A 26,934-nucleotide genomic window follows, 5' to 3' on the forward strand; every position below is an offset into this window, starting at 1 on the left:
AACCACACCCACACCCACACACACACATACACACATACACGCACACACACACACACATAAACACACACACACCCCCACACACACACATACACACACACACACCCCCACACACACACACAAACACACACAAACACATACACACACACACATATTTATATATGAGCACAGGCAGGAAATCCACTTGCATCTTTTATTCCCTCTAAAGTGTCATATTGTTTGATGGTTGATCTGATGGTTGACAGAAAGGGGAAAACAAATCCTGGTTAGTTCAGACCTCGTTCTGATCCAGACAGTTATATATAACAACACTCAGCACAGGAAGTTATCTTTGAACCAATTTGCAGAAGCAGAAGGATGTAGGAGTCCGGCAGTGGCTCAGTCAGTAGGGTCGCCAGGTCCCAGTTCACCTCTGCCGTTACGCCATTGAGCAAGGCACCGGACAACCCCCAACTCCCATTGCTCCCTGGACGCTGTACAATAGCTGCCCACTGCTCCTGGTACTAGGATGGGTTAAATGCAGAGGACACATTTCTGCATGTGTGACCATTAAAGAGGGTTTCATCCCTCCAATTCTATCTATGTACAAAATACTAAATCTCACCCAAATTAAATGAACTTAGCACATTCGCTCGAGCACTGTACTGAAGTACCATTGTTAAGGAATTGTACATGGGGGAATATTTGTTTACAATATTCTGTCAATTACTGTTCTTGTACTTACACCTCACACTTGTATTTATGTACAGCAGAGAGATTACAATGAATTGTTGATGAGGATAGTTTTTTTTAACTGCTTTGTCTGCACAGCCATTTCCATCATGATACATAAAGGTCTATCTCATCTGATACCTACACATGCATAACTCCCACATATATAAACTCCTTTCTTCCTCTCCTCTCCACCTCCTCTCCTCCTTGCCTCCTCTCCTCCCCCCTCAGGTTGTATCTGCGAGGGTACAGTGGTACAGCGGGGGGGCAGAGCAGTTTGACCCCCCATGGGACCGGGTTCAGCACCAGAGACCAGGACCACGATAACTGTGACCACTGCAAGTGTGCCCTGATGCTGACCGGAGGTAACAACTATCCTCTCTCCTTGGCCATTGTCATAATGTTTTTTTGTGTATCCATTAGCCAATCAGCAACCAAGGTAACCCCCCCCCCCCCTTATCATCTGAATCTCCTCCTAGAGTACCACTTGAGTTCTTTGTAATCTCTCAGAGGGGCGTGGGGAGGGGCTCCTTATTTTCATCTAAAGTAACAGACAGAGAATCAGCACTTTTGAAACAGGACTGAAACAGAGGGCATTATGGGTAATGCTGCAATGATCTGTTTGGAGTTTGGAGCCAAACACTTCAGAGACATGTTTTGTATATATCTGAGACCTATAATATATTGATAAAAACCAGTATAATAGGGGACCTTTAAGGTGATATTTCTCTAGTATAAAGACCCTCCCCTCTCCCCCTCAGGCTGGTGGTTTGACGCCTGTGGTTTCTCCAACCTGAACGGGATTTATTACACCGTCGGCCACAACATCAGGAAGCTCAACGGCATCAAGTGGCATCACTTCAGAGGGCCGAGCTACTCCCTGCAGTCCACCTCCATGATGGTACGCCCCTACGACTTCTAACATCACCCCTCCACCTCCACGATGGCACGCCCCACGACTTCTAACATCACCCCTCCACCTCCATGATGGTACGCCCCTACGACTTCTAACATCCCCCCTCCACCTCCTTGATGGTACGCACCTACGACTTCTGACATCCCCCCTCCACCTCCATGATGGTACGCCCCTACGAATTCTGACATCACCCCTCCACCTCCATGATGGTACGCCCCTACGACTTCTAACATCCCACCTCCCCTCCACCTCCATGATGGTACGCCCCTACGACTTCTAACATCCCACCTCCACCTCCATGATGGTACGCCCCTACGACTTCTAACATCACCCCTCCACCTCCACGATGGCACGCCCCACGACTTCTAACATCACCCCTCCACCTCCATGATGGTACGCCCCTACGACTTCTAACATCACCCCTCCACCTCCACGATGGCACGCCCCACGACTTCTAACATCACCCCTCCACCTCCATGATGGTACGCCCCACGACTTCTAACATCACCCCTCCACCTCCATGATGGTACGCCCCTACGACTTCTAACATCCCCCCTCCACCTCCACGATGGCACGCCCCACGACTTCTAACATCACCCCTCCACCTCCACGATGGCACGCCCCACGACTTCTAACATCACCCCTCCACCTCCATGATGGCACGCCCCACGACTTCTAACATCACCCCTCCACCTCCATGATGGTACGCCCCTACGACTTCTAACATCCCACCTCCACCTCCATGATGGTACGCCCCTACGACTTCTAACATCCCCCCTCCACCTCCTTGATGGTATGCCCCTACGACTTCTGACATCACCCCTCCACCTCAGATTGACAGTCATGATGTTAAAACCCCTCCGCCTCAGATTTATGTTTCCCAAAGTCTTGCTGGATATATTATCTTCTGTCTCCTCGATGAGATATTGTTTTAGTAACTGATCCTGGATCCAAGGGGTCGGGCTGAAAAACAAGTTGGAAGGTTTTTTCATCCAAAGTATTCTGCGAATCGCCTTTCCTTATATATAGATTTGATTTGAACAGAAATAAGGGAATGAAACTGCTATACAAGAAACATTAAAAGCATTTGGACATTTCTTCTCAGCCGCTGCTTCCCATCAGTTTCGGCTCACATGAATGGATAATGCTTTAAGCACGTATACAATTATAGGACCTAATATTTAAATAATAGTGATAAAAAAAAACCTACAGCTGATTTACAGACGTCTCTTTCCCAATGTAAGTCAATGTTGGACTGACACTGAAGTTGTAGTACTAGTGTACGGCCACTAGGGACATTAGGGATCGGCTTTACCACACTCAGAGGTCATCATAGAGAGGTGAGAGATATAAGTAAAAAAAGACCGAAAGCAGCTATTGAAGATTGTCAACTGCGTTACAAACCAGACGCATCTCCATCCTCGAAGTGAGCATGAAGGAAAGCTGCATTGAAGTGTTGTCTGAAAGCCCTTAACCATGTGACCAGAGTGTTTCTGTCTGACTGCGCACAATATGCACACAGAAGAAGAAAAAGACCTGTACTGTTTCAAAGTATGCTCATATGAACTTGACTTTAGCCGGAATAGGAGACTTCTGATGTGCGAGGAAAGAGCTTGGATGAGAGAAGTCAACTCACTCTAAAGCGCTTTGAAACTTTCATTTTGACTTTATTGTTATGAAGCAAACAGGAGGACTGCTGTATATTAAACATATACAAGTCAATATTTCACACAAGTTGAAACTCTGAGGATTATCAGCAACGCTTTCTTCTTCAAACTCAAAGACAATTGTGGTTCATGGACGTTTGAGAAGACACCTGGAGAAAGGATATGTTAATGATGTAACAGACTTGTACATAATAAAAGGAAACTAATGAGTGATTGAAGGAATGTGAGACGTGCAGCTTGACATTATGGTTTGAATTAATATTAAGGAAATGAACCATAAGAGCAAGCGGAGTGACTCTTTCTGATGGATCAGTAATCACATTTTGACTCAAGGTCCGACATATCAACACTTCAATCACTTCTATTTTGTATATCTGAAGAAAAGTTAGAAATGGACACGCTAAAAAGTCCAGTTTGAAAGTGAGTTATTTGGTGCTTCATGTTGGAAACACAGTCTGGATTATGAGCAAAGACATTGAACGTCTGCACAACTTTTCACTATAATCCATTTGAAAGTTGTTGACATATTTCACTCGATTACGCTCCACAGAGAAGGCTGGATGAGCCGCGAACTATAACGGGTGTATCCTCTGAGGAGCATGAATGTTTGACACAACAGTCGTTGAGATATTTAAGTCTGGAACAAAGTGGTGGGCCGCGCATCTAGCATGAATAAAAACGACATGTCCCAGCTTTCTGTGCTCGTTTATCTTTCGCACGCTGTGAGTTAAATACCGTTTTGTTTAGACAACAGTCATAGGGGTTTGTGAAACTTAAAAAGTGCATGATGGTTAAAATGAAACGTGTGTGTGTGTGTGGTCTAGCATTACCATCCTTGTGGGGACCTAAATCTGTTTACACAGTCACGTGTGGGGACTCGCCTCCCTTATGGGGACAAAATGGAGGTCCCCATAAGGGAAATCATTAATTTTAGGGTGAAGACTTGGTTAGGGTTAGGGTTAGGGTTAGGCATGTGTTGGTTATGGTTAAGGTTAGGATAAGTCTCCAGGAAATGCATGTAAGTCAATGTAATGTCCCCTGAAGTGATGTATACATGGTGTGTGTGTGTGTGTGTGTGTGTGTGTGTGTGTGTGTGTGTGTGTGTGTGTGTGTGTGTGTGTGTGTGTGTGTGTGTGTGTGTGTGTGTGTGTGTGTGTGGCAGATATTCTGGTTATACACAGGGTTTTTTTTATCATGCAGCATTCTCCTTTAAAAAAACATGGATACAGTTTTTCAGAGAGAAGAATACTTTATTAAAATGCACTTTACTGAACAGCAGGCGGTGGGGTTTAACAGATTCATCTACTCTCTTTGTTTCAGTGTATTGTTTGATGTTCTGTGTTTCAAGATACTGCAAAAAAACGCTAATAAATGTCACGTCTTCAGGCTTTTATTCACTGAGTGTGTACATCCAACCAACTGTAAAGAGTGCAGCATGTTGTACAATAAAGTGTCTATCAATGTTAATCTGCTTTCCAAAAGTGATTTCATAAAGGTTCACTGATGGCATTGTGCATGTGTTAAATGTATCTGTTTGACAGCTTTCATTAAAAATACCTATGTTATTTGTGAGATGTATACATATTGTTATAAAACATATATTGATAAATAAACTCAGAGGGCATTTATTCAAACTAAACCCCCAGAGAGAAGAAGTCATTTTAAGAAGATATGCGTAACCAATGCCAAACAATATAAAGAAACATGGAATAAATAACAAATAGCCAAACATAGAGATAGTCACGATAGAGATAGAAAGAGACATGCAAATCTAAAATGATGAATATGAAATAGACATTAATAAAAAACAACATGATGCAACTGTCCACAAATTGATTTCTCGAAATTAGCTAAATAAACTACAAACAAATATATTATTTTGTTCAAGTCTCTTAAACGTACATGTTTAGAAGATCAACATGTTCTACATTCGTACTAGAAGTTGTTAACGCATACAAATATCAGTTATCAGATTAAATGGTTAATTAAGACATTTCCCATAGCTGTAAAAAGGACATTTCTGCACTTGATTTAAAAAAGCAGCGGAGATAAAGGTTTGGGATTGTGAAGGAAAATAATATGCAGACATCTAATCAGGATTATTCTGTTTTTATTATATAGTTTATTCACACATGAACAACTACAAATACTGATATTACTGAGCCCGTGTGTAATAATGGACACTGTTACAAGCAATTAAACGGTGCAGTTCTCACTCCCCAGTGGTGCTCTGCTTCCCTCTGGTGGCCACTCTGTGTAACTGCAACCTGTTTAATTACAGCAACGGTTTATGTTGCCATACGAAACTAAAAATATGTGTGTAACTCCTGTGATGGAAAGTAGACCAATTAGAAATAATACAAGATTAATATTTCTTATACTTATTCACCTGAATGCCGTCGCATCTCACACATCCATGACGTCACCTGCCCCTCTGACTTCGCGTTTCTCTGTAATTAATGATGTCCCTCTGCGGCTCCAGTAGAGCTTCTCTTCCGGCAGAATAGGCTGTTTGTGTGTGAAGGTCGTGAGTCCAACCTGTGAGTATCTCTTAAAATACTAATATTTATATGTTTTCATCGATTTAAAATGATATTGTGTTTCTGTTCCAAATGAATAACCACTCCTATATGTTACTATTTCTCCTAAATGTTGCCGTTTGGCTCTGTAAAGCAGTTCGCCGGTTTAGCTTACGTTAGCTCATCGTGCTGCTGTTAGCTCAATGCTAAATGCTAAACGACTTTCAATGATAAATGCTAACCGAAAGCTCGTCACTTATGATGCCTATACATTAGCTTAATGCTAACAGATTGTTCGTTACTCAAAATGACTGTTTTATATTAGTCAAGAATACATTTTAATAATAACGTTGGCTTGTTATGTTTGTGAAGGAGTTAACATGTCATAGTACCAAAACAGGAAGCCATTCTGACATTGTTACTTTGACCTTCTACTGTATACAGGTTTATACTAGCTGTTTATTGTTGTTATTTGTATTATGTGTATACTTTACTCCACCTTTTTGAATATTGTAATACCTGAATACACTGCTGCTTTAACAAACATAATCTATCTATAATGACCCTCACTATGCTACATCTGTTAGCTCTTCCTGCTAATAATTGTTGACAAAACACATGTGTAGTCCTATAATAATATTGTATGTGCAGTGTGACACCTGGGTGTGAAACGGGTCATTTTCATGTAATCAAGTAACTCTCACAGAGAGGGAGGTCACGTGATCAGTGCAGACATGACTTGGCAGCAGTGAGTGATGGCGACCTGCCTTCAGGGACACATATTTATATTGATGTCAGAAATGTGTCCTGTCCTTTTAATGTCTAAACAAAGTAAGAGTTGCATCCGAACTTGGAAAATAAGCTTCTTCTAGGTGAGTTGAGATATCTGACCTTCTGGCTTTTTGTTCTCTAAGTAATGTCACAAATACAATCCAATATCAGACTTGTATTGGCATTCTTAATACATTGTTGAATATGGAAAACGATCTTAACTCGATTCAAGGTTTTATCATCATGTGCTCAGCAGCTACAGTGTAGATATGGCAATGAAAAGCTGAAGTCCCAGGCTCCTCCAACAGAGCAACATGAATATATATATATATATATATAGGACATAGAATGGATAAAATAGTGCAAGAGAATGTTTTGAGATGTGCAAGTAAATACAAATAGAATAGAAATAGTGCAAGAAGAGTCTATACACGCAAATGGAATATGATATATTGGATAAATAATGTTAAAGATGCAAACAGATGAATGTTATGGATGCACATTAAAGAGTCCAGGTGTTTAACAGTCTGTGGGATGAAACTGTCTCTGTCACTGTCTCGCGAACGAGCCGATTCTTTTGAACGGCTCTTTGGTACGAACGAGGGGAACCGAGTCGTACTTGGTGAGAGCCCTTCTTGTTATCGTTCAATCGTTGGTCCGCACTCACTGCCTGGCAAAATCCACTCGCCTTTTTAAAAAGCTTGATTTTGTTTTCTGTGAAGACCCGTTCCTACTCTGACTGGTAGGTTTCAGCACGAGGAGTGAGATGGGGTGGGTCTTAACGGAATACGAGAGAGAAGTCATAACAAGTGGCACAGGACAGGTAGACCACGTGTTTTGCGGATGGAAAATGAGCCAAACGCGAAAACGCAGCAGCACGTGGATGCACTTCAACCAAAACCCAGGCAGTGATAGAGCGCACCATTTGTAAAGGCAAAATATCCTTTAAAGCAGGGTCAACAAATAATCTCCATCGCCACAAACACAGTATCTAATATTAAGAGTTGCGTGAATTTCATTCAAGGCAACTTTATTGACTGAACACATACAGAGGGTAAATTCAAAGTACATTCACTGACATGAAGGACATGGATATGGCACCACCTTGTGTCACGTTTACAATGCAGATTATTGACATTAGGTCTGGCAACACAGTCAATCATTATCCTGGTGATTATTTCGCAGATAAACCTAGTAACCCCGCCCCTTTACAAAAAACGTCTCTTTGAAAGGAACGGAGCCATAATTCCCATCACTAGATGACATTCACTGGGCGGTGGTGGCGAAGTCCTTAGGGACTTGGCTTGGCAACTGGAAGGTCACCAGTTCAAGTCCCTGCAAGACCAAGTGCTACCGAGGTGTCCCTGAGCAAGGCACCGTTCCCTACACTGCTCCCCGGGCGCCGTACATAATGGCAGCCCACTGCTCCTCACACTAGGATGGGTCAAATGCAGAGAAACCGTTTCGTTACATAGTACCTGTACTACATAAGTTGAATCTTCTTCTTCTTCAATCTTCTTCAACTTGCGGAGCTTTGTATATTTTTAAAATGTCATAATCTGTCAAATATGTTCATTGCCATTTATTTCAATGTAATCTTCGTGCCTTCTCCGTGCAGTGCATTGTCAGCTAAGTCTACTTCAAACACTGCTTTTATTTATCTGTGTCTATTTTTAATAATGCCGTTCGAGATGCGAAGGAAATGCTGTTATACCTATGTGTGAGGAGGACAGAAAATACATTCTGAATATGATTGTGAAATCATGGCAAGCATAAAGAGGCACTCACTGAAGATGTCATACATGTAAAACACATCAGTTACACTTTGTTGTCATATATGTTTATCAGTCACATGCTCGCACTCTTCGGTCAGAAAAACGTTTACAGACCGTCTCGTGATTTAAAGTTACTCTGTGATTCTTGGGATTACTCGATATGTTTCTGCAGGTATCAGGATGAGTGTGTCCTTATTTCTTCACATCTCAGCACAGATCATGTTTATTTTTAAACTGGGTATATCTCGCGGTCAAGACCTTTGTTTTTATATAAAAATACCATCTGCTAATATTTCATCAGGTTTTAAAAACTTCCAAATATTGTTTTCAGTATCTGCCTTAAATATAAAGTCAGACTGCACCAAACTTTTGACCAAATATCTTGTACTATTTCATTTTATTACCGATGCAAGGTGGAATATTGTATAAAGGAATGGTCTCAATGCGTAAAACACCCTATTATTCTTTCTATTTGAAATACACATTACCATATTGAGTAAGTACTTTTTCTTTTCTCTACAGGTGATCCATCATGTCTCTGCAAAAGCCTCTGATGAGGGGTTTGCTGGCAAAGCGCCTGAGGTTTCACGTTCCCATCGCGTTCGCTCTGTCCATGCTGGCTGCTGTGGGCTGGAAGGTGAGACAGAACCTTAACTCGACACTGATTTACACACAGAAGTTAGTCAGCATTAAACACTTCCTGTATCCTAGTGTTGAAGTCATGTGACCGTGCTGTAGTTCCTTTATAGCCCAACATTAGCCGCCTTTAGCTTAGCGGTGGTGACGTGAAGTCATGTGACCGTTCTGTAGTTCCTTTATAGCCCAACATTAGCCGCCTTTAGCTTAGCGGTGGTGACGTGAAGTCATGTGACCGTGCTGTAGTTCCTTTATAGCCCAACATTAGCCACCTTTAGCTTAGCGGTGGTGACGTGAAGTCATGTGACCGTGCTGTAGTTCCTTTATAGCCCAACATTAGCCGCCTTTAGCTTATCGGTGGTGACGTGAAGTCATGTGACCGTGCTGTAGTTCCTTTATAGCCCAACATTAGCCACCTTTAGCTTAGCGGTGGTGACGTGAAGTCATGTGACCGTGCTGTAGTTCCTTTGTAGCCCAACATTAGCCACCTTTAGCTTAGCGGTGGTGAAGTCATGTGACCGTGCTGTAGTTCCTTTATAGCCCAACATTAGCCACCTTTAGCTTAGCGGTGGTGACGTGAAGTCATGTGACCGTGCTGTAGTTCCTTTGTAGCCCAACATTAGCCTCCTTTAGCTTAGCGGTGGTGAAGTCATGTGACCGTGCTGTAGTTCCTTTATAGCCCAACATTAGCCACCTTTAGCTTAGCGGTGGTGACGTGAAGTCATGTGACCGTGCTGTAGTTCCTTTATAGCCCAACATTAGCCTCCTTTAGCTTAGCGGTGGTGACGTGAAGTCATGTGACCGTTAGGGCTGTGCAATTTAATCGATCCTGCGATATATATCGATATTTAGTTTTCCGAGAAAGTATCGATATTTCAGCCGCGGGTATCGATACATTAAGTCTGATAACTGTGTTCGTTATTCTCGCGTCCAGGAGAGAAGCTTTAAAAAGGAGACTAATTGAGTCTCTGAGAAGGTTCAAATGTATACTTTAATTAATAAAAAGCGCGGTAATGTTACAAGCAGAAGATGGTTCAGTCAGAAACACAGCTGTGTTCTGGCTCTCGTGAGCGAAGGGAAGAGAGCGAGCTCCACCTTTCCAGCTGTTAAATATCCTCTGCTGGCTCCTCCCTGTGTGCCGGTTGGCACTGCTGGGGGCCGGCCCTCCACGTCTCCAATGTTCGTTGTTGCGCATTACAGAGGATTCAGACATTGTACATTAAATATATAACTAAACACGCCTTTCCTCCTCCTTATCTCTTTCATGACTTTTCATTTAATACATTTTAAACGCTGTAATCAATACTCCAAAAATACTTCACGGCTGGTATCATTTCCGGTAGTTCCGAATGTTGTCTCATGCTACCCACATCTGTAAACAAACGTATTCAAATAAACTGTACCTTCATTTAATATTCAGCAATAATAATATCTCGACGTCTATAGTTGTAGTGTTGAAATCAGTAGGTTTCGGTGTGCAACACTCCGTGTCATATCGCTACTAAATTCACCTCTATAGTAAATGGTATATTAGCCACATGCTAAATGCTAACCGGAGATGAAGGATTTTCAGAATAAAAGCTTAACTGGTTGTGCACGAGAACTTCTGGTTTTTCAGTATAAAACAGCATTTAAACTGACGGTATGTTTAAGGTACTTTATGCCATCAAAACATTGATTTTAATTTCTAACAAGTCCCATTCAAATCCCCCGTGTTCCGCCACCTGCTGCACCTTTTAATTCTCCATTGTGATTCTGCACTTTATGTACTTACGTTTCAAAGGCTTGTAAGCTACAGTTTGCACTGTTTCAATAAATGAAACAAATTTTCTCACCACATCTTTTGATTCATTTTGTCCAGCATTTGCAAGCTGTAGACTCTCTGTCAGAGCCATATTGTATAATTGATGCTTTCAGTTTTCAGTTGAATTAATTCAATCCAAGTCAATGGAACACTCACAAGATGTCACCAAAATCACACTGTCCCTTTAAAATCTTTCAGAAAATTATATAAGTGTATCGAATTAAATCGTATTGAGTCGTATCGTTGGCTGAATATCGTGTATCGTGAGATTAGTGTATCGCTACAGCCCTAGTGACCGTGCTGTAGTTCCTTTATAGCCCAACATTAGTCGCCTTTAGCTTAGCGGTGGTGACGTGAAGTCATGTGACCGTGCTGTAATTCTTTTATAGCCCAACATTAGTCGCCTTTAGCTTAGCGGTGGTGACGTGAAGTCATGTGACCGTGCTGTAATTCTTTTATAGCCCAACATTAGTCGCCTTTAGCTTAGCGGTGGTGACGTGAAGTCATGTGACCGTGCTGTAGTTCCTTTATAGCCCAACATTAGTCGCCTTTAGCTTAGCGGTGGTGACGTGAAGTCATGTGACCGTGCTGTAGTTCCTTTATAGCCCAACGTTAGCCACCTTTAGCTTAGCGGTGGTGACGTGAAGTCATGTGACCGTGCTGTAATTCCTTTATAGCCCATCATTAGCCACCTTTAGCTTAGCGGTGGTGACGTGAAGTCATGTGACCGTGCTGTAATTCCTTTATAGCCCAGCATTAGCCTCCTTTAGCTTAGCGGTGGTGACGTGAAGTCATGTGACCGTGCTGTAATTCCTTTATAGCCCATCATTAGCCACCTTTAGCTTAGCGGTGGTGACGTGAAGTCATGTGACCGTGCTGTAGTTCCTTTATCGCTCAACATTAGCCGCCTTTAGCTTAGCGGTGGTGAAGTCATGTGACCGTGCTGTAGTTCCTTTATCGCTCAACATTAGCCACCTTTAGCTTAGCGGTGGTGACCTAAAGTCATGTGACCGTGCTGTCGTTCCTTTATACCCCAACATTAGCCTCCTTTAGCTTAGCGGTGGTGACCTAAAGTCATGTGACCGTGCTGTCGTTCCTTTATCGCTCAACATTAGCCACCTTTAGCTTAGCGGTGGTGACCTAAAGTCATGTGACCGTGCTGTCGTTCCTTTATACCCCAACATTAGCCTCCTTTAGCTTAGCGGTGGTGACCTAAAGTCATGTGACCGTGCTGTCGTTCCTTTATACCCCAACATTAGCCGCCTTTAGCTTAGCGGTGGTGACGTGAAGTCATGTGACCGTTCTGTAGTTCCTTCATAGCCCAACATTAGCCTCCTTTAGCTTAGCGGTGGTGACGTGAAGTCATGTGACCGTGCTGTAGTTCCGTTATAGCCCAACATTAGCGTTTTACTTTAGAAATAATAAAGTGGTGTTAATATGTGGAGATTATCCTGCTGAACTAAACGTGTAAGTATGATAAACGTTTGTTTGACATACTTACACTTTTGAAATAATCCAACATCACATGGAGAACTCCCAGTGGCTTTTTATTGAGGGAACCAGGAAGATGCTGACTTAAGGATCAGCCTAAAAAAATACGTCACTGCCTCCTCTATTGACACGATGGAAGGAACAATATCAGCATCTTGACCCACTTACCCTTTAGCAGACTAATGGCAGGAAAACAACTAAATCTCATGGAATCTAATCCGTCGTATTAATGAAACTCTGAGGACAGAATTTAGTAGTAGAAGTTTAATGTTAACTATTGATCTTTTCTGACTCTCTGCCCTTTTTGCAACCTTTTCTCTTCGTTGTCTCCCGGCAGTACGGAGTGACCGAGCCGAGGAAAAAGGCGTACGCTGAGTTCTACAAGCATTACGACGCCACCAAAGAGTTCACCAGCATGAGGGAGGCCGGCGTCTTCGAGAGCGTGCGGCCCACTGGAAAGTAAAACCACGTGAGTGTTTTATCAAGAAGAGTAAAGTCTTGATGGATTTAGTAAACCCATCACAGTACCAGGAGCAGTGGATATCTTCTTTAACTTAGATATAACATTACGGGTTGTCAGAAACATTAAACGTAGTTCGTACAGAAACATAATAACTCTCAGTATTGTCAGATGTTTTTTTGTCTCTAATTATTGCTTTCTGTTTTCTTCCTGCAGCGCTTCCCCCCCCGTCACTCTTTCCTGTTCTGAGGATGAAGCTCCTTCTTTGGATGTTATTTACTGATTTAGATGTGAACACCGCTATGCTGTTCTGTTCCTCTAAATAAAATATTCTATTAATGTAAAAAGTGTCTGTTTCTCTCAGTAGCGTAGGCAGAAATGTACTTTAGGGTGGTCCTGTAAAAAAGAGGGTGGGCCAGATTTTTCTTCTGCACATCAGAAGCTAACAACATTCCCCGCCGGTAACGGTGGCAGATTACTTTTAAAATACTTTTGGAATACTTTCTTTTTCCATAACAGATGGGTATGTTTTGGGGAACAGGAGACACGTATTTTACTGTTTTAATGGCTTATCAAGAACTCAAACACAACATATTGGTGTCATTCTGACAGCTCTCTCATTTGCACCCCACATAAAACACATCATCCAGACTGCATTCTTTGTTAAAACCTTTCCTTGGAATATGTTATGAATTGTAAGGTGTCCTTGGGTGCTTTGAAAGGCGCCCCTAAATAGAATGAATTATCATTATTTATTATCTGAAACGATGTAATAACTTTTAAAACTTGTTACAGTCACTTGCCCCATGCATTCAGCAGCAGCAGGCCATTCACTTTGATTTGATCCCGTTATAAATGTCATCATTTCGACAATAAAGAAATGCTACATAAACGTTATCTTACACATTTTATCGAACCATCTCCGTTTCTAACTTTCAATATATTTTAAGAGATCTCTCTCATCTGCGTGCGGGGGCGGGGCCTCACAGACACGCTGCATCTCTCTCGCTCACAGACGTGCTGCAGCGCTGTGCAGTGTGCACACAGCTCTGCCGGTAATGAATACATTTTGTGAGGAAACTTTTCCACCAATAAGTATTCCAAAATGTATTCACTTCAGGTTTACGAAAGTAACTGTACTCAGATTACTCGTTTTTCAAATGTAACGCCAGCTGAATTCACTTGATTTTTGTATTCTGATTACGTAACGCCGTTACATGTAGGCTATTCCGTTACAACCCAACCCTGTGTATATCTCTCCGGACTGTCCACCAGCAGATGAAAAACACCCACCTCTCCGCCTCTTCCAAGGGACGAGGGAACCGTGCGGCAGAGTTTCCGTTAACATTTGTTTTCTTCTGACAGCCCAGCAGCAGGAGGGGTGGGGAGAGGGAGGCTGGGCTATTTCATCGTTATCAGAACATGATCGTATAGATCGCTGCTAGATGAGGGCAGTGGGGGCTCTTCTTGGAGTCTGGCTTTTTTTTTAAAACCAAAGTTCATTAGTGAACTTTGAGCCATCATTTATTTTGCAGGCAGCTCTCTACCTCTCTCTTATGGTGCGTGCCGGAACCAACAATCAGTTTTTACCGTAAATGAGTTCGGTTCAGAGGATAAGGCACATACAACATTAATTAAACTCGATATTTGTTCACTTGAATGTCACTTTGAATTCTATATTCTCAATGGGTGAATACATTTTTTTATAATAATAATTAAATTATTTTTAAAAAAAATTATTTTTTAAAATCACACCGAAGCTTTCTCAGGGTGGGCCAATGAGTAAACTGGGTGGGCCTGGGCCCACCCTGGCCCTATGATGGCTACGCCACTGGTTTCTCTTTGTCTTCAGAACATTAGCATCTCTCATCTCTGTGGGTCCATTACATTTGGCAGGGGGTACATTCCCACATACTAGGTGTTGTACTGTCTTTTAATCACTATTACTATTGCACAGGTGTAAATACCATACACCCTATTTATACATATGGACTCAAGAAGAGTGGGTTATATATCACACATATAAAGAATCAATACAAATATATTTTGTTGCTTGTTGTCTCAGACCCGGCGCCAGAACAAATCTAAAGGGAGGGCATATGATTGTCATGGGAGGGCACACAAAACCGTCATGTGCTGCGGGCCTGCGGCACAATATATATCAAACAGCAAGGCCAACAGCATTGCGCAAAGACGCACACTTATCGCAAATACATACACAAATAAAGGGCAACATAGAAACCACTTTTGAAACATTGTGTGCGTGGCAGCACACTCCAGTCCAGTAGGTAATGCGCCCATTCCTAGGTGGCCGACCGCGAATAAACCCCGTAGAAGAAGAATAGAGAAGTATAAAGTGACCAATCAGATGCGTCCTCCAGAAATCAACGAGGAAGTCGTTTTCAGGCGCGAATCTTGTATCCTTTGGAGAAGCGTTACTGCATTTTCTGTATTTTCTCGGAACTAAACGCTACAAAAATGGCTGAACTCACCTTTCCCGTGTATTCGGCGGATGCCCTAGTTAACTTCTATCGAGTTGAAGTGTTGACCGGACAGGAGGCCAAACACTTCAGTAAGAGCGATCTTATCCCTGTTCCCAAGGTAATGCCCGTTTACTGTTCTTACTGTGTGGGGTGTGTACTGATGGTTATGTTATTCTATCCAATAATGACCGCCTTGCTGCACTTTATCCAGCTTATTACACGGCCAGATACTAAACAAACTATCGACTCGACAGCCAATATTAATGGAAATTATTGTATTGACTGGGAAATGATCGTATTTGATCTGCTAAGAAAATAAACTCCGTTCAACGGCGCACCAACGGAGTTTAACCGAGTATTACTCAAAAAGTACACAGTAAAAACACTTGATTGTACTTATGGTTCTAGTCCAAGTAGTACTGAGTCCAACAGTATCAATTTCATGGCAAAAAAATCATTTTACCTCATCAAAGAGAGCAGAACACATGCATTATTGTAGGAGGGGAGTTTGTCAGAGAATAACTGAAAAAGTACACAGTAAAAGTACTTCATTTTATTGTTGGTAGCAGTCAAACTAGTACTGAGTCCAACAGTGTCAGTTGTATTAAGAACTTAAGGTAACACATAATTTTATCGCAAATATAGCCGTCTTTAGCCTTTCTCAATCCTCCTTAGCAACGGTCATTATAGTGCTTAGCAACGGTCTGTACTTCTGTCATATTGACCTTCTTGAGATGTCCGAATTGACAATCAGAATTGAGTACTCAACTAAGCCATGTAATAACACTAAATAATGAACACGTTTATTCAGAAAGAAGCAGAAAAAAGTTCCTTACGGGGCAATAAAGAATATCGTATAAGCAGGGCATTATAATACTTGATAGCTAAACTCACTGGTTAATTCCAGACATGTTGAGTATCCAGCTACCTCTACTTTTGGTACTTTTTGATGATAATACTTTTACTAGTAAAACATTTTGAATGACTTGTATTTACTGTCCGTCCTGGTAAAGGATTCCTTCCTCTGTTGCTCCCTACAAGGTTTCAGAGGGGTTCATATTCATTTGTTGCACTAATATAAATAAACTTTGATTGATTAATAGCAATTTATAGTATGTTTACAGTGTGGTATTTTGGTTAAGTAAAGATTCTGAATAGTATTTCCATCACTGATGAGCATACTGTATAATGCTATTATTTACATTACATATGTATTTGCCTTTATCTTCTGAATCATGTCAAACCATCACTTTTACTTATATACAATTTATTTGTATGTTATATAAATAGCAATACATTATTTTAATAAGCACACGTTTGGAATATTTGTTTTGAAAGTGACTTAATCAACCAAATAAATAAGCAGCAGATGCATCAATAATGAAACGATAGTCATTAGTTCCAGGACCCTTGAACCCAGGAAGGGGATGTCTTTACACTGACAGTATGAACAGGAGCAACTATTACAGCAACCAATCACTGGCCTCTATGTTCAAACCCTCTAATAAGATAAGACTTCATTTATACCCAAGGAAATTGTTGTGCCAGAGTTACAAAGTGTACAGTTGTGTTATGCTGCTGTGTTTATTGTCTCTAACAGTGCAGTAAAAAGAACAATTCAATAACTACAGGATAGACGGTCACATAATGAATGTAAATATTAACAGTATTTAGTATCTAAGTAACCAATCAGATCAATAAGGTGTTGCTCTTCTCTCCCTTCAGCCCGAGTCCATTCAGACGCTCTACATGAGAGTGTTACACCTGCTGTACCGCTTCAGACCCGAGTTGCACTCCATGGTAAGTGCTGCCATCCAGAGCTCACTTCAATGTGGCTATCTCTGCTGAGGGCAATAATGACCTCTTCTCATTGTAGTACAGATACATCGTCATTTAGACTTTCTTCCAAGAGACGAAATCAAAAAACTGCTCTGACTTTAACATGATGATGATGATGATGATGATGATGATGATGATGATGATGATGATGATGATGATGATGATGATGATAATACAAGTTTTAAGGAATAACATCGAACATTTTTAATTGCAATTTAATACAAAAATAAGTACTGTGGTCTTTCTAGTCGGCTTGCTGCTCTTCTTCTTCTTGATATGACTTTTGTCACAGGTCCCACTTTTGGTGAACATCGCAAACCCTCAGTACCACGAGGCGACTCTGGCCATCACCAGCGTCTTCGTGCTCATGTGAGTGCTTCTCATCTGGATACAACACAGCATGTGTCCCCTCTTCTTCATGTCTCTTCTACATCAACATGTGTCCCCTCTTCTTCATGTCTCTTCTACATCAACATGTGTCCCCTCTTCTTCATGTCTCTTCTACATCAACATGTGTCCCCTCTTCTTCATGTCTCTTCTACATCAACATGTGTCCCCTCTTCTTCATGTCTCTTCTACATCAACATGTGTCCCCTCTTCTTCATGTCTCTTCTACATCAACATGTGTCCTCTCTTCTTCATGTCTCTTCTACATCAACATGTGTCCCCTCTTCTTCATGTCTCTTCTACATCAACATGTGTCCCCTCTTCTTCATGTCTCTTCTACATCAACATGTGTCCCCTCTTCTTCATGTCTCTTCTACATCAACATGTGTCCCCTCTTCTTCATGTCTCTTCTACATCAACATGTGTCCCCTCTTCTTCATGTCTCTTCTACATCAACATGTGTCCCCTCTTCTCCATGTCTCTTCTACATCAACATGTGTCCCCTCTTCTTCATGTCTCTTCTACATCAACATGTGTCCCCTCTTCTTCATGTCTCTTCTACATCAACATGTGTCCCCTCTTCTTCATGTCTCTTCTACATCAACATGTGTCCCCTCTTCTTCATGTCTCTTCTACATCAACATGTGTCCCCTCTTCTTCATGTCTCTTCTTCATCAACATGTGTCCCCTCTTCTTCATGTCTCTTCTTCTTCATGTCTCCTCTACATCAACATGTGTCCCCTCTTCTTCATGTCTCTTCTTCATCAACATGTGTCCCCTCTTCTTCATGTCTCTTCTACATCAACATGTGTCCCCTCTTCTTCATGTCTCTTCTACATCAACATGTGTCCCCTCTTCTTCATGTCTCTTCTACATCAACATGTGTCCCCCTCTTCTTCATGTCTCTTCTATATCAACATGTGTCCCCTCTTCTTCATGTCTCTTCTACATCAACATGTGTCCCCTCTTCTTCATGTCTCTTCTACATCAACATGTGTCCCCTCTTCTTCATGTCTCTTCTACATCAACATGTGTCCCTCTTCTTCATGTCTCTTACATCACATGTGTCCCCTCTTCTTCATGTCTCTTCTACATCAACATGTGTCCCCTCTTCTTCATGTCTCTTCTACATCAACATGTGTCCCCTCTTCTTCATGTCTCTTCTACATCAACATGTGTCCCCTCTTCTTCATGTCTCTTCTACATCAACATGTGTCCCCTCTTCTTCATGTCTCTTCTACATCAACATGTGTCCCCTCTTCTTCATGTCTCTTCTACATCAACATGTGTGCCCTCTTCTTCATGTCTCTTCTACATCAACATGTGTCCCCTCTTCTTCATGTCTCTTCTACATCAACACGTGTCCCCTCTTCTCCATGTCTCTTCTACATCAACACGTGTCCCCTCTTCTTCATGTCTCTTCTACATCAACATGTGTCCCCTCTTCTTCATGTCTCTTCTACATCAACACGTGTCCCCTCTTCTCCATGTCTCTTCTACATCAACATGTGTCCCCTCTTCTTCATGTCTCTTCTACATCAACATGTGTCCCCTCTTCTTCATGTCTCTTCTACATCAACATGTGTCCCCTCTTCTCCATGTCTCTTCTACATCAACATGTGTCCCCTCTTCTTCATGTCTCTTCTACATCAACATGTGTCCCCTCTTCTTCACGTCTCTTCTACATCAACACGTGTCCCCTCTTCTTCACGTCTCTTCTACATCAACATGTGTCCCCTCTTCTTCATGTCTCTTCTCCATCAACATGTGTCCCCTCTTCTTCATGTCTCTTCTACATCAACACGTGTCCCCTCTTCTTCATGTCTCTTCTCCATCAACATGTGTCCCCTCTTCTTCATGTCTCTTCTACATCAACATGTGTCCCCTCTTCTTCACGTCTCTTCTACATCAACATGTGTCCCCTCTTCTTCATGTCTCTTCTACATCAACATGTGTCCCCTCTTCTTCATGTCTCTTCTACATCAACATGTGTCCCCTCTTCTTCACGTCTCTTCTACATCAACATGTGTCCCCTCTTCTTCATGTCTCTTCCTCATCAACATGTGTCCCCTCTTCTTCATGTCTCTTCTACATCAACATGTGTCCCCTCTTCTTCATGTCTCTTCTACATCAACATGTGTCCCCTCTGTGGAAAGAGACTCTGAAAGTTTCAGGAACAAAGATTCTCTCTCTTTTTGATCCATTTCTATAAAAACCTGTCTGAAAATGAGCTGATCAGATTTTGGCCACTTTATGATGTCATAACGATGTCTTGTCTTGTGTAACCATTAGCCAATCAGCAACCAAGGTAACCCCCCCCCCCCCTTATCACCTGAATCTCCTCCTAGAGCACCATTGAGTTCTTTTTAACCGGGCGCGGCGGTGCTAGTGGAGCTAGTGGAGCTAGTGGAGCTAGTGTTGCTAGCGGTGCTAGTGGAGCTAGTGTTGCTAGCGGTGCTAGTGGAGCTAGTTTTGCTAGCGGTGCTAGTGGAGCTAGTGGAGCTAGTGTTGCTAGCGGTGCTAGTGGAGCTAGTGTTGCTAGCGGTGCTAGTGGAGCTAGTGTTGCTAGCGGTGCTAGTGGAGCTAGTGTTGCTAGCGGTGCTAGTGGAGCTAGTGTTGCTAGCGGTGCTAGTGGAGCTAGTGTTGCTAGCGGTGCTAGTGTTGCTAGCGGTGCTAGTGGAGCTAGTGTTGCTAGCGGTGCTAGTGTTGCTAGCGGAGCTAGTGGAGCTAGTGTTGCTAGCGGTGCTAGTGGAGCTAGTGTTGCTAGTGGAGCTAGTGGAGCTAGTGTTGCTAGCGGAGCTAGTGGTGCTAGTGGAGCTAGTGTTGCTAGCGGTGCTAGTGGAGCTAGTGTTGCTAGTGGAGCTAGTGGAGCTAGTGTTGCTAGTGGTGCTAGTGGAGCTAGTGTTGCTAGCGGTGCTAGTGGAGCTAGTGTTGCTAGTGGAGCTAGTGGAGCTAGTGTTGCTAGTGGTGCTAGTGGAGCTAGTGTTGCTAGCGGTGCTAGTGGAGCTAGTGTTGCTAGCGGTGCTAGTGGAGCTAGTGTTGCTAGCGGTGCTAGTGGAGCTAGTGGAGCTAGTGGTGCTAGTGGAGCTAGTTTTGCTAGTGGAGCTAGTGTTGCTAGCGGTGCTAGTGGAGCTAGTGGAGCTAGTGGAGCTAGTGTTGCTAGCGGTGCTAGTGGAGCTAGTGGAGCTAGTTTTGCTAGTGGAGCTAGTGTTGCTAGCGGAGCTAGCGGAGCTAGTGGAGCTAGTTTTGCTAGTGGAGCTAGTGTTGCTAGCGGTGCTAGCGGAGCTAGCGGAGCTAGCGGTGCTAGCGTTGCTAGCGGTGCTAGCGTTGCTAGCGGTGCTAGCGGTGCTAGCGTTGCTAGCGGAGCTAGCGGTGCTAGTGTTGCTAGCGGTGCTAGTGGTGCTAGTGGAGCTAGTGTTGCTAGCGGTGCTAGTGGAGCTAGCGGAGCTAGCGGTGCTAGTGGAGCTAGTGGAGCTAGTGTGTGAACTGCGAGCTGATTTTGTGCAGTTCTCCAGTGTCTGCGCAGGGCACAGAATATGCTCGGGGGAGTCTCCGTCCGCAGCCGGTTGGCGTAGTTTTGGCAGAATTCCGTTGAACACACCGACGTTAACAGCAGCCCCGTCTGTGCGCACGGCACCAACTCCAAGGGACGGGTGGCGCAGTGGTCTGTCCATCAGATCAAGGGGGGTGCTGGGGAACTCCAGTTCGAAACCCGCTCCTGCCGCCACTGCGTCAGGCCGTTGTGTCCTTGGGCAAGACACTTCACCCGGATTTGCTCCTGTGGGTAATGTCCACAGTACATGTATGATATCAATGTGTACCTGTAAAAGCACCTCGAGGCGTGAAGATGGACGGTGTGGCGCAGTGCGCTGTGCAATGATCATCAGATCAAGGTGAAACCTGCCGTTGCTGCGTCTGTAAAGCCGGTGTGTCCTTGGGCAAGACACTTCACCTGAACTTGCTCCTGTGGGTATTGTCCACAGTGACCATTGCATATATAAAAAATATGTGTAATGTGTATTTGTAAAGCGCTTTGAGCATCTGGAAAAGCGCTATAATAAATGTAAGGAATTATTATTATTATTATTATTAACTCTGTCGTCCAGTGATCTAAGCGCCTTCTGGAAAAGCTTCACAAGTCCGTCGGTACGCAAAGGAGCTTAGTGACACAAGTGACGTTACGCATTTAAAATTGTTTGCCGTACCTGCGTACCAGTTATGTGCACCCCTGATAATACGGGATCTTTAATGTATTTAGATATACGTAAGCAAACGAAATAGATTTAATTAATAAGCAGAGCGCTTCCTGTTGTTCTTGTTTCCTTTTCCTAGGCGTAAGTTTCTTCCCATCTGCATGGTGCACGATTTCGCCCTGAGTGACCTCCTAGTTCCAAGTAAGTAAACCTTCTTTAGGTTCAACTGTCAAGAGAGTTCAATGTTCTGCTTCCCTGTTGGATGACCCACACAGCGTCGCTTTCTCTCCCAGAAAAGCAGAGGACCCTGACTATTCTGAGCGCCATCATGAACTATCTTCACTTCAGGAAGCTGAGGATGGTCATGATCCATGAGAAGACATCCAAACTAGTATGTTATTATAATAATACTACTACATGTTATTTATATAGCGCTGTTCCTGGTGCTCAAAGCGCTTCCCTACTAAAGAAGACGAATAACAACAAAAGTGCTAAGCTAGGTGGAATAGGGGCGAGGGGTCAGAGCAGCGGTTTGAAAGTGTGAGGCGTGCCTCCCTTGGGGGGCGCCAGAGAGCTTCTAGGGAGGCGCAGCCTGAGAAGAAAATAACAGTGAAATCTAGCTGGTTAATTTCAGCTAACTTTATGCGAGCGGTGCAGTGTGCGAAAAAGCACACGTCTGATCGTCCGGGACGTGTTATTTATAATATCGGACAAATACATCTTTCCATTGACGTGTCTGACGGACAAGTGACGTTTTTCGCCCATAAATGTTAGTTTCGGTTCTGCTTGTCGATTCCTAAGGAAATGCATCTCGCCGCTTTCTGTACAGTCCGCGGCGGGCGGGACGTGCAGCACAGCGGCGGGGCTGGGAGCAGTAAGAACAAATAACAATTGTCCGGTCCCGGGAATAATAAGAGTTGTGAGGACAGGAGGCGGAGGACCGCATCTCTCGCTCTCTGCACACAGCGGCTCCGCTGCCCGTTTAACAGCCTCATCTTTGTCAACCTTTCTTATGTTCTTTCTCGAACGCGTAATGAAGGTTATTCAGCGTTTTAGCTCCTGTGTTGTTAATATTGAAGCCATCTCCTTTATGAAGTGAAGCAGCCTCCCTGTCTGTGTCCTCGCGCTGTCCTCACATCCCCGGACCCCCAGACTCAGAGGCGCACAGGGATGTCAGTATTGTTTATGAAGCAGGGTAAAGAAAGTACATTATTGAAATGAAAATACTATTTATTTACTTCTCCAAACAGTGAGCAGCTGTGTGCTGCAGGACATGTGCTGCAGGACATGTGCTGCAGGACATGTGCTGCAGGACATGTGCTGCAGGACATGTGCTGGACAGACAGAGTGGTTGGACTCTGTCTCGCAGGCAGGTTGCAGGGTAACATCAGAGAGGACTGGGACTCAGCACGATACATTCAAACACAGAGATGAGACAAGAAGAGAGGAACACTCGAGTAGTTTCAAATGGGGTGCTCCAAAAAGAGAAGGGTAGACGGCGAAAACAGAGCATCTAATGACATGTTCTCTTGCTGGACCTCTTTGAAATGCAATTGAATGCCCCTGCATTATAGCAACAACAATAATAATTGGGAGGGGGGGCGCGGCTGTTCTTATGTTCTCTGAGGGGAGGCTCACCTTCCCACACTTTGAAACCCCCTGGGTTAGAGCATTAGGAGTTGAAGGCAGGAGAGAAAAGGTGAGTTGAGGGATTTATTTCTATTAGTTCACACTGGAATAGTCAACAGGGGGGGGGGGGGGGCGTAGGCTGTAAGCTCTGGTGATCCCTGCAAACACAAGGTCTATAAATAATAATAAACAGCTGCTTTAATTAGGGATAGTATTCCGGTGATAACCATTGAGAGGTTAGAGCTGGACTTTTGGCACATTTTCCTCTTGGTGAGATTTAATCTATGAACGCTCACATGTGAGTCGATAAGAGTTCCTTTGACCATTTCCTGTTTCATTCTCACCGATACGACTGTTGCTGCTGAGGATGCTGCCTTTCTCCTGGTGTGTGTGTCAGTCAGAGAGTGTGTGTGTGTCAGTCAGAGTGTGTGTGTGTGTGTCAGTCAGTGTGTGTGTCAGTCAGAGAGTGTGTGTCAGTGTGTGTGTCAAGAGTGTGTGTGTCAGTCAGTGTGTGTGTGTGTGTGTCTGTCAGTCAGAGTGTGTGTGTGTCAGTCAGAGTGTGTGTGTCAGTCAGTGTGTGTGTCAGTCAGAGTGTGTGTCAGTCAGTGTGTGTGTGTCAGTCAGAGTGTGTGTGTCAGTCAGAGTGTGTGTGTCAGTCAGTGTGTGTGTGTGTGTCAGTCAGAGTGTGTGTCAGTCAGTCAGAGTGGGTGTGTCAGTCAGTCAGAGTGTGTCAGTCAGAGTGTGTGTGTCAGTCAGAGTGTGTCAGTCAGTGTGTGTGTGTGTCAGTCAGAGTGTGTCAGTCAGTCAGTGTGTGTGTGTGTGTGTCAGTCAGAGTGTGTCAGTCAGTCAGTGTGTGTGTCAGTCAGAGTGTGTCAGTCAGAGTGTGTGTGTGTGTCAGTCAGAGTGTGTGTGTGTGTGTCAGTCAGAGTGTGTGTGTGTCAGTCAGAGTGTGTGTGTCAGTCAGAGTGTGTCAGTCAGAGTGTGTGTGTGTGTCAGTCAGAGTGTGTGTGTGTGTGTGTCAGTCAGAGTGTGTGTGTCAGTCAGAGTGTGTCAGTCAGTGTGTGTGTGTGTGTCAGTCAGAGTGTGTGTGTGTGTGTGTCAGTCAGAGTGTGTGTCAGTCAGAGTGTGTGTGTGTGTGTGTCAGTCAGAGTGTGTCAGTCAGTCAGAGTGTGTGTGTCAGTCAGTGTGTGTGTGTCAGTCAGAGTGTGTGTGTCAGTCAGAGTGTGTGTGTGTGTCAGTCAGAGTGTGTGTCAGTCAGTGTGTGTGTGTCAGTCAGTCAGAGTGGGTCAGTCAGTCAGTCAGTGTGTGTCAGTCAGAGTGTGTGTGTGTGTGTGTGTGTGTCAGTCAGAGTGTGTGTGTGTGTGTGTGTGTGTCAGTCAGAGTGTGTGTGTGTCAGTCAGAGTGTGTGTGTCAGTCAGAGTGTGTGTGTGTGTGTGTGTCAGTCAGTCAGTGTGTGTGTGTGTGTCAGTCAGAGTGTGTCAGTCAGTCAGTGTGTGTGTCAGTCAGAGTGTGTCAGTCAGAGTGTGTGTGTGTGTGTGTCAGTCAGAGTGTGTGTGTCAGTCAGAGTGTGTGTGTGTCAGTCAGAGTGTGTGTGTCAGTCAGAGTGTGTCAGTCAGAGTGTGTGTGTGTGTGTGTCAGTCAGAGTGTGTGTGTGTGTGTGTCAGTCAGAGTGTGTGTGTCAGTCAGAGTGTGTCAGTCAGAGTGTGTGTGTGTGTGTGTGTGTCAGTCAGTCTGTGTGTGTGTGTGTCAGTCAGAGTGTGTCAGTCAGAGTGTGTGTGTGTCAGTCAGAGTGTGTGTGTGTGTGTGTGTGTGTGTCAGTCAGAGTGTGTGTGTCAGTCAGAGTGTGTCAGTCAGTGTGTGTGTGTGTCAGTCAGAGTGTGTGTGTGTGTGTGTCAGTCAGAGTGTGTCAGTCAGTCAGAGTGTGTGTGTCAGTCAGAGTGTGTGTGTGTCAGTCAGAGTGTGTCAGTCAGTCAGAGTGTGTCAGTCAGTCAGAGTGTGTCAGTCAGTCAGAGTGTGTGTGTGTCAGTCAGAGTGTGTGTGTGTGTGTGTCAGTCAGAGTGTGTGTGTCAGTCAGAGTGTGTCAGTCAGTCAGAGTGTGTGTGTGTCAGTCAGAGTGTGTGTGTGTGTGTCAGTCAGAGTGTGTGTGTCAGTCAGAGTGTGTCAGTCAGAGTGTGTGTGTGTCAGTCAGAGTGTGTCAGTCAGTCAGAGTGTGTGTGTGTGTGTGTGTCAGTCAGAGTGTGTGTGTCAGTCAGAGTGTGTCAGTCAGTCAGAGTGTGTCAGTCAGTGTGTGTGTGTGTCAGTCAGAGTGTGTGTGTGTGTGTCAGTCAGAGTGTGTGTGTCAGTCAGAGTGTGTCAGTCAGTCAGAGTGTGTCAGTCAGTGTGTGTGTGTGTCAGTCAGAGTGTGTGTGTGTGTGTCAGTCAGAGTGTGTGTGTCAGTCAGAGTGTGTGTGTCAGTCAGAGTGTGTCAGTCAGAGTGTGTGTGTGTAACAGCTTCTCTGTGTTCCAGAGGGCAGGCAGGGACCGGCTGCAGGCTTTGCACAAAGGCATCTCTGAAGCCCAGAAGAAGATCGAGACGCTGAAGTGAGTCTCGATCAGACGTGTGTTGCTGCTTCCAGTTTCTCTCCGGAATGATTCTTTTTTCTTCGTCATGTTTTTGTTTCCAGAGACAATGGAGATACTAACTGATAGTTTCTTGTTCTAGCAGTCCCTCAGCACAACATGTTTACTGTATTTTGTGGATCATTTGAAAAAGATCACATTAGCTCTTAGGCCATAAGGTGAACCCTGTTATCGTTTCATCCCGCTCCTTCTCTTCTGGGCACGTAATTATTGGCTGAACTAGTCCCTTCAAAGCGTAATGATATCTTGGTCAAAAGTAGTGCCACGGTCCGTCACGTGATCGTGCTACACCAATTGGGTAGCTGCATAAACCGGTATCAACAAACAGATTTGGAAAAAATGGCGATCGCCATGGTTTCATCGAGTAGCGGGGACGAGGAAAACGCACCAGAACGTCTCAAAGTCAAAATGATCAACACACAAACATTGTTACATGAATATTACGTCTGTGAACGAAAAGGTTGATTATTTTACCAATACGTACAGGACAAGCTTACAACGGTGGCATTGATTTTGAAGTTACAAATACAATATTATCATATTACAATAATAATAATATAATATATATATATATTATATATGTAGAGGAAACTTCTGTGTAGCATGCAGTGGAGTCACCGACTCATGAAGGAGACACGGGAAGAGTCGGAGCTTTGATGTCAAACCACTGTGATTTATTTGGAGTTGGTACCAGAGTATTCACATCACAAATCCAAGAGTCAGAGGTTCTGACTCCACGGTAGAGTTGCCACGTAAATTCTGGAGAGCCTCTCTCTTGCCAGCCCATCTAACTGGTTTCGCAGAGAGTAAACAACATATTTGAGGAGATAGCCTAAACAGTGTGGGAACACAGAGCTACTTGCCTCGGACACTTATGACCTCGAAGATTTTACCTTGGAGTCCACAAATACAGAGAAGGAAGTGTCCCAGTGTACCCACAACACAGACCATCTGTATCCCAGTATTGACCGGTCACAGAATGGGAACAATAACATTATGGCTAAGCCGCCTGGGTCCTTAAAGAAGGTAAACAGACA

General features: G+C 43.7%; 3 protein-coding genes across 3 annotated transcripts; all 3 read left to right on the forward strand.

Moving 5' to 3' along the window:
* Positions 1-831: 831 nt before the first annotated feature.
* LOC117539606 (angiopoietin-1-like) lies at positions 832-4,286 on the forward strand (the record flags this gene model as incomplete). The annotated part of the gene is made up of 2 exons (XM_034205836.1): positions 832-1,073; positions 1,470-4,286. Coding segments are annotated over 2 exons (403 nt in total), but the record flags the coding sequence as incomplete, so codon positions are not given.
* Positions 4,287-5,709: 1,423 nt separating this feature from the next.
* On the forward strand, positions 5,710-13,094 carry LOC117539608 (cytochrome c oxidase subunit 6C-1). Its single transcript, XM_034205838.1, has 4 exons — positions 5,710-5,831; positions 8,879-8,993; positions 12,625-12,756; positions 12,964-13,094. Exons 2-3 carry the CDS (start codon positions 8,889-8,891, stop codon positions 12,748-12,750), a joined length of 231 nt encoding a protein of 76 aa, XP_034061729.1. The 5' UTR covers positions 5,710-5,831; positions 8,879-8,888; the 3' UTR covers positions 12,751-12,756; positions 12,964-13,094.
* A 2,008-nt stretch (positions 13,095-15,102) lies between these two features.
* LOC117539607 (kinetochore protein Nuf2-like) lies at positions 15,103-25,858 on the forward strand (the record flags this gene model as incomplete). Its single annotated transcript, XM_034205837.1, is given in 6 exon segments — positions 15,103-15,348; positions 16,956-17,030; positions 17,362-17,438; positions 21,789-21,850; positions 21,943-22,040; positions 25,785-25,858. Coding segments are annotated over 6 exon segments (509 nt in total), but the record flags the coding sequence as incomplete, so codon positions are not given.
* Positions 25,859-26,934: the final 1,076 nt, after the last annotated feature.

Source organism: Gymnodraco acuticeps, unplaced genomic scaffold (assembly GCF_902827175.1).
Source record: "Gymnodraco acuticeps unplaced genomic scaffold, fGymAcu1.1, whole genome shotgun sequence".
NCBI lineage: Eukaryota > Metazoa > Chordata > Actinopteri > Perciformes > Bathydraconidae > Gymnodraco > Gymnodraco acuticeps.

Bases quoted from the DNA above. Each gene is read 5' to 3' on its own strand.
- LOC117539608 (XM_034205838.1), top strand. From the start codon at position 8,889: ATGTCTCTGCAAAAGCCTCTGATGAGGGGTTTGCTGGCAAAGCGCCTG. The intron at 8,994-12,624 runs GTGAGACAGAAC...GTCTCCCGGCAG, and splicing joins TGGCTGCTGTGGGCTGGAAG to TACGGAGTGACCGAGCCGAG.